Source organism: Hippocampus zosterae, chromosome 4 (assembly GCF_025434085.1).
Source record: "Hippocampus zosterae strain Florida chromosome 4, ASM2543408v3, whole genome shotgun sequence".
In the NCBI taxonomy this organism is placed as follows: domain Eukaryota; kingdom Metazoa; phylum Chordata; class Actinopteri; order Syngnathiformes; family Syngnathidae; genus Hippocampus; species Hippocampus zosterae.
The window spans coordinates 6,302,210-6,309,535 of record NC_067454.1 but is presented as its reverse complement, the minus strand read 5'-3'; the positions used below and the strand labels follow the sequence as shown (position 1 = coordinate 6,309,535).

The 7,326-nt window shown below is 38.2% G+C and overlaps 1 protein-coding gene across 1 annotated transcript; it reads left to right on the top strand.

The window, feature by feature from the left end:
• The first annotated feature begins 220 nt into the window (after nucleotides 1-220).
• On the top strand, nucleotides 221-5,986 carry LOC127599863 (polysialoglycoprotein-like). Its single transcript, XM_052064077.1, has 7 exons — nucleotides 221-486; nucleotides 1,777-1,854; nucleotides 3,145-3,222; nucleotides 3,601-3,678; nucleotides 4,969-5,046; nucleotides 5,425-5,502; nucleotides 5,882-5,986. The coding sequence occupies exons 1-7, from the start codon at nucleotides 400-402 to the stop codon at nucleotides 5,984-5,986; spliced, it is 582 nt and encodes a 193-aa protein (XP_051920037.1). The 5' UTR covers nucleotides 221-399.
• Nucleotides 5,987-7,326: the final 1,340 nt, after the last annotated feature.

Below are 7,326 nucleotides of genomic sequence, written 5' to 3'. Positions count from 1 at the left end.
CTGTGTATGAAGTTTAATTTATTCAAAAGTCATGTAACTACGACATATTTCTGACACTCTGTGGTTGCTATAATGTTGATTTTCATGATTTCAGTCATGCCTTCATACTTCTTCAGTTACTGTAGAATACTTTTTAGAATATTTCTGATACTGTAATTTTGCTGAAAAACCTGAGTGTGATCAGGTGAAATGACTTTTGTCTGGACCTAACACTGGAGAGCCTGTGTTCGAATGTCCCCATATTGATGTTCCACAGAGCCGAACAGTGTTAACTTTCTATAGTGTGGTATATTAATCCCAAACCCTCCTGTGAGAGATGTTCAATGAGAAATAATGTTTATTGATTTCTTAACTGGTCAGAATGAAGAACGCTGAATATTTTGACACCGTAATGGTGTTATGTTGCAGACACCAAGTGACGGGATCTTGACTGAACCTTCTGGAGACCAAGAAGGGAGTGAGAGATCCACTTCATCCTTACAACAGGTTACTACTTCTTATCATGATATACTAGGTTTGAGTTTTCAGCTTTCTTTGACAAACACAGGAGAAGTTATAAATCAGAAACATGGACTCTCCATGATTTCAGTCGTCATGTCCTCATATTTCTTTAGACCTGAAAAACCGGAGTGTGTTTCAGGTGACATGATTTTTGTCTGGACCTAATTCTGGAGAGCCTGTTTTCGAATGTCCCCATATTGCTGTTACACAGAGCTGAACAGAGTTAACTTTCTATAGTGTCTTATATTAATCCCAAACCCTCCTGTGAGCGATGTTCAATGAAAAACAATGTTTATTCATTTATTAACTAATCAGGATGAATAAATTTGAATATTTCTGACACTGCACTGTTGCTATGTTGCAGACATTAAGTGTTCCGATCCTGATGAAACCTTCTGAAGATCAAGAAAGGAGTGGAAGATCCACTTCTTCCTTAAACAGGTTACTATGTCTTATCATAATATATTAGGTTTGAGTTTTCAGCTTTCTTTGACAAACACAGGAGAAGTTATAAATCAGAAACATGGACTCTCCATGATTTCAGTCGTCATGTCCTCATATTTCTTTAGACCTGAAAAACCCGAGTGCCTTTCAGGTGACATGACTTTTGTCTTAACCTAACTCTGGAGAGCCTGTGTCTAAATGTCCCCATATTGCTGTTCCACAGAGCAGAACAGTGTTAACTTTCTATAGTGTGGTACATTATTCCCAAACTCTCCTGTGAGCAATGTTCAATGAGAAATAATGTTTATTCATTTCTTAACTGGTCAGAATGAAGAATGCTGAAACTTTTGACACCGTAATGTTGTTATGTTGCAGACATCAAGTGACAGGTACCTGACTGAACCCTCTGGAAACCAAGAATGGAGTGAGAGATCCACTTCATCCTTACAACAGGTTACTACTTCTTATCATGATATACTAGGTTTGAATTTTCAATGTTCTTTGACAAACACAGGAGAAGTTATAAATCAGAAACATGGACTCTCCATGATTTCAGTCGTCATGTCCTCATATTTCTTTAGACCTGAAAAACCCGAGTGTGTTTCAGGTGACATGACTTTTGCCTTAACCTAACTCTGGAGAGCCTATGTTCGAATGTCCCCATATTGCTGTTCCACAGAACTGAACAGTGTTAACTTTCTATAGTGTGGTATATTAATCCCAAACCCTCCTGTGAGAGATGTTCAATGAGAAATAATGTTTATTGATTTCTTAACTGGTCAGAATGAAGAACGCTGAATATTTTGACACCGTAATGGTGTTATGTTGCAGACACCAAGTGACGGGATCTTGACTGAACCTTCTGGAGACCAAGAAGGGAGTGAGAGATCCACTTCATCCTTACAACAGGTTACTACTTCTTATCATGATATACTAGGTTTGAGTTTTCAGCTTTCTTTGACAAACACAGGAGAAGTTATAAATCAGAAACATGGACTCTCCATGATTTCAGTCGTCATGTCCTCATATTTCTTTAGACCTGAAAAACCGGAGTGTGTTTCAGGTGACATGATTTTTGTCTGGACCTAATTCTGGAGAGCCTGTTTTCGAATGTCCCCATATTGCTGTTACACAGAGCTGAACAGAGTTAACTTTCTATAGTGTCTTATATTAATCCCAAACCCTCCTGTGAGCGATGTTCAATGAAAAACAATGTTTATTCATTTATTAACTAATCAGGATGAATAAATTTGAATATTTCTGACACTGCACTGTTGCTATGTTGCAGACATTAAGTGTTCCGATCCTGATGAAACCTTCTGAAGATCAAGAAAGGAGTGGAAGATCCACTTCTTCCTTAAACAGGTTACTATGTCTTATCATAATATATTAGGTTTGAGTTTTCAGCTTTCTTTGACAAACACAGGAGAAGTTATAAATCAGAAACATGGACTCTCCATGATTTCAGTCGTCATGTCCTCATATTTCTTTAGACCTGAAAAACCCGAGTGCGTTTCAGGTGACATGACTTTTGTCTTAACCTAACTCTGGAGAGCCTGTGTCTAAATGTCCCCATATTGCTGTTCCACAGAGCAGAACAGTGTTAACTTTCTATAGTGTGGTACATTATTCCCAAACTCTCCTGTGAGCAATGTTCAATGAGAAATAATGTTTATTCATTTCTTAACTGGTCAGAATGAAGAATGCTGAAACTTTTGACACCGTAATGTTGTTATGTTGCAGACATCAAGTGACAGGTACCTGACTGAACCCTCTGGAAACCAAGAATGGAGTGAGAGATCCACTTCATCCTTACAACAGGTTACTACTTCTTATCATGATATACTAGGTTTGAATTTTCAATGTTCTTTGACAAACACAGGAGAAGTTATAAATCAGAAACATGGACTCTCCATGATTTCAGTCGTCATGTCCTCATATTTCTTTAGACCTGAAAAACCCGAGTGTGTTTCAGGTGACATGACTTTTGCCTTAACCTAACTCTGGAGAGCCTATGTTCGAATGTCCCCATATTGCTGTTCCACAGAACTGAACAGTGTTAACTTTCTATAGTGTGGTATATTAATCCCAAACCCTCCTGTGAGAGATGTTCAATGAGAAATAATGTTTATTGATTTCTTAACTGGTCAGAATGAAGAACGCTGAATATTTTGACACCGTAATGGTGTTATGTTGCAGACACCAAGTGACGGGATCTTGACTGAACCTTCTGGAGACCAAGAAGGGAGTGAGAGATCCACTTCATCCTTACAACAGGTTACTACTTCTTATCATGATATACTAGGTTTGAATTTTCAATGTTCTTTGACAAACACAGGAGAAGTTATAAATCAGAAACATGGACTCTCCATGATTTCAGTCGTCATGTCCTCATATTTCTTTAGACCTGAAAAACCCGAGTGTGTTTCAGGTGACATGACTTTTGCCTTAACCTAACTCTGGAGAGCCTATGTTCGAATGTCCCCATATTGCTGTTCCACAGAACTGAACAGTGTTAACTTTCTATAGTGTGGTATATTAATCCCAAACCCTCCTGTGAGAGATGTTCAATGAGAAATAATGTTTATTGATTTCTTAACTGGTCAGAATGAAGAACGCTGAATATTTTGACACCGTAATGGTGTTATGTTGCAGACACCAAGTGACGGGATCTTGACTGAACCTTCTGGAGACCAAGAAGGGAGTGAGAGATCCACTTCATCCTTACAACAGGTTACTACTTCTTATCATGATATACTAGGTTTGAGTTTTCAGCTTTCTTTGACAAACACAGGAGAAGTTATAAATCAGAAACATGGACTCTCCATGATTTCAGTCGTCATGTCCTCATATTTCTTTAGACCTGAAAAACCGGAGTGTGTTTCAGGTGACATGATTTTTGTCTGGACCTAATTCTGGAGAGCCTGTTTTCGAATGTCCCCATATTGCTGTTACACAGAGCTGAACAGAGTTAACTTTCTATAGTGTCTTATATTAATCCCAAACCCTCCTGTGAGCGATGTTCAATGAAAAACAATGTTTATTCATTTATTAACTAATCAGGATGAATAAATTTGAATATTTCTGACACTGCACTGTTGCTATGTTGCAGACATTAAGTGTTCCGATCCTGATGAAACCTTCTGAAGATCAAGAAAGGAGTGGAAGATCCACTTCTTCCTTAAACAGGTTACTATGTCTTATCATAATATATTAGGTTTGAGTTTTCAGCTTTCTTTGACAAACACAGGAGAAGTTATAAATCAGAAACATGGACTCTCCATGATTTCAGTCGTCATGTCCTCATATTTCTTTAGACCTGAAAAACCCGAGTGCGTTTCAGGTGACATGACTTTTGTCTTAACCTAACTCTGGAGAGCCTGTGTCTAAATGTCCCCATATTGCTGTTCCACAGAGCAGAACAGTGTTAACTTTCTATAGTGTGGTACATTATTCCCAAACTCTCCTGTGAGCAATGTTCAATGAGAAATAATGTTTATTCATTTCTTAACTGGTCAGAATGAAGAATGCTGAAACTTTTGACACCGTAATGTTGTTATGTTGCAGACATCAAGTGACAGGTACCTGACTGAACCCTCTGGAAACCAAGAATGGAGTGAGAGATCCACTTCATCCTTACAACAGGTTACTACTTCTTATCATGATATACTAGGTTTGAATTTTCAATGTTCTTTGACAAACACAGGAGAAGTTATAAATCAGAAACATGGACTCTCCATGATTTCAGTCGTCATGTCCTCATATTTCTTTAGACCTGAAAAACCCGAGTGTGTTTCAGGTGACATGACTTTTGCCTTAACCTAACTCTGGAGAGCCTATGTTCGAATGTCCCCATATTGCTGTTCCACAGAACTGAACAGTGTTAACTTTCTATAGTGTGGTATATTAATCCCAAACCCTCCTGTGAGAGATGTTCAATGAGAAATAATGTTTATTGATTTCTTAACTGGTCAGAATGAAGAACGCTGAATATTTTGACACCGTAATGGTGTTATGTTGCAGACACCAAGTGACGGGATCTTGACTGAACCTTCTGGAGACCAAGAAGGGAGTGAGAGATCCACTTCATCCTTACAACAGGTTACTACTTCTTATCATGATATACTAGGTTTGAATTTTCAATGTTCTTTGACAAACACAGGAGAAGTTATAAATCAGAAACATGGACTCTCCATGATTTCAGTCGTCATGTCCTCATATTTCTTTAGACCTGAAAAACCCGAGTGTGTTTCAGGTGACATGACTTTTGCCTTAACCTAACTCTGGAGAGCCTATGTTCGAATGTCCCCATATTGCTGTTCCACAGAACTGAACAGTGTTAACTTTCTATAGTGTGGTATATTAATCCCAAACCCTCCTGTGAGAGATGTTCAATGAGAAATAATGTTTATTGATTTCTTAACTGGTCAGAATGAAGAACGCTGAATATTTTGACACCGTAATGGTGTTATGTTGCAGACACCAAGTGACGGGATCTTGACTGAACCTTCTGGAGACCAAGAAGGGAGTGAGAGATCCACTTCATCCTTACAACAGGTTACTACTTCTTATCATGATATACTAGGTTTGAGTTTTCAGCTTTCTTTGACAAACACAGGAGAAGTTATAAATCAGAAACATGGACTCTCCATGATTTCAGTCGTCATGTCCTCATATTTCTTTAGACCTGAAAAACCGGAGTGTGTTTCAGGTGACATGATTTTTGTCTGGACCTAATTCTGGAGAGCCTGTTTTCGAATGTCCCCATATTGCTGTTACACAGAGCTGAACAGAGTTAACTTTCTATAGTGTCTTATATTAATCCCAAACCCTCCTGTGAGCGATGTTCAATGAAAAACAATGTTTATTCATTTATTAACTAATCAGGATGAATAAATTTGAATATTTCTGACACTGCACTGTTGCTATGTTGCAGACATTAAGTGTTCCGATCCTGATGAAACCTTCTGAAGATCAAGAAAGGAGTGGAAGATCCACTTCTTCCTTAAACAGGTTACTATGTCTTATCATAATATATTAGGTTTGAGTTTTCAGCTTTCTTTGACAAACACAGGAGAAGTTATAAATCAGAAACATGGACTCTCCATGATTTCAGTCGTCATGTCCTCATATTTCTTTAGACCTGAAAAACCCGAGTGCGTTTCAGGTGACATGACTTTTGTCTTAACCTAACTCTGGAGAGCCTGTGTCTAAATGTCCCCATATTGCTGTTCCACAGAGCAGAACAGTGTTAACTTTCTATAGTGTGGTACATTATTCCCAAACTCTCCTGTGAGCAATGTTCAATGAGAAATAATGTTTATTCATTTCTTAACTGGTCAGAATGAAGAATGCTGAAACTTTTGACACCGTAATGTTGTTATGTTGCAGACATCAAGTGACAGGTACCTGACTGAACCCTCTGGAAACCAAGAATGGAGTGAGAGATCCACTTCATCCTTACAACAGGTTACTACTTCTTATCATGATATACTAGGTTTGAATTTTCAATGTTCTTTGACAAACACAGGAGAAGTTATAAATCAGAAACATGGACTCTCCATGATTTCAGTCGTCATGTCCTCATATTTCTTTAGACCTGAAAAACCCGAGTGTGTTTCAGGTGACATGACTTTTGCCTTAACCTAACTCTGGAGAGCCTGTGTTCGAATGTCCCCATATTGCTGTTCCACAGAACTGAACAGTGTTAACTTTCTATAGTGTGGTATATACATCCCAAACTCTCCCGTGAGCAATGTTCAATGATAATTAATGTTTATTCATTTCTTAACTGGTCAGAATGAAGAATGCTGAATATTTTGACACCGTAATGTTATGTTGCAGACACCAAGTGACCTGACTAAACCCTCTGGAGACCATGAATGGAGTGAGAGATCCACTTCATTCTTACAACAGGTTACTACTTCTTATCATGATATACTAGGTTTGAGTTTTCAGCTTTCTTTGACAAACACAGGAGAAGTTATAAGTCAGAAACATAGACTCTCCATGATTTCAGTCGTCATGTCCTCATATTTCTTCAGACCTGAAAAACCTGAGTGTGTTTCAGGTGACATGACTTTTGCCTTAACCTAACTCTGGAGAGCCTGTGTTCGAATGTCCCCATATTGCTGTTCCACAGAACTGAACAGTGTTAACTTTCTATAGTGTGGTATATTCATCCCAAACTCTCCCGTGAGCAATGTTCAATGATAATTAATGTTTATTCATTTCTTAACTGGTCAGAATGGAGAATCTGAATATTTTGACACCGTAATGTTATGTTGCAGACACCAAGTGACCTGACTGAACCCTCTGGAGACCATGAATGGAGTGAGAGATCCACTTCATTCTTACAACAGGTTACTACTTCTTATCATG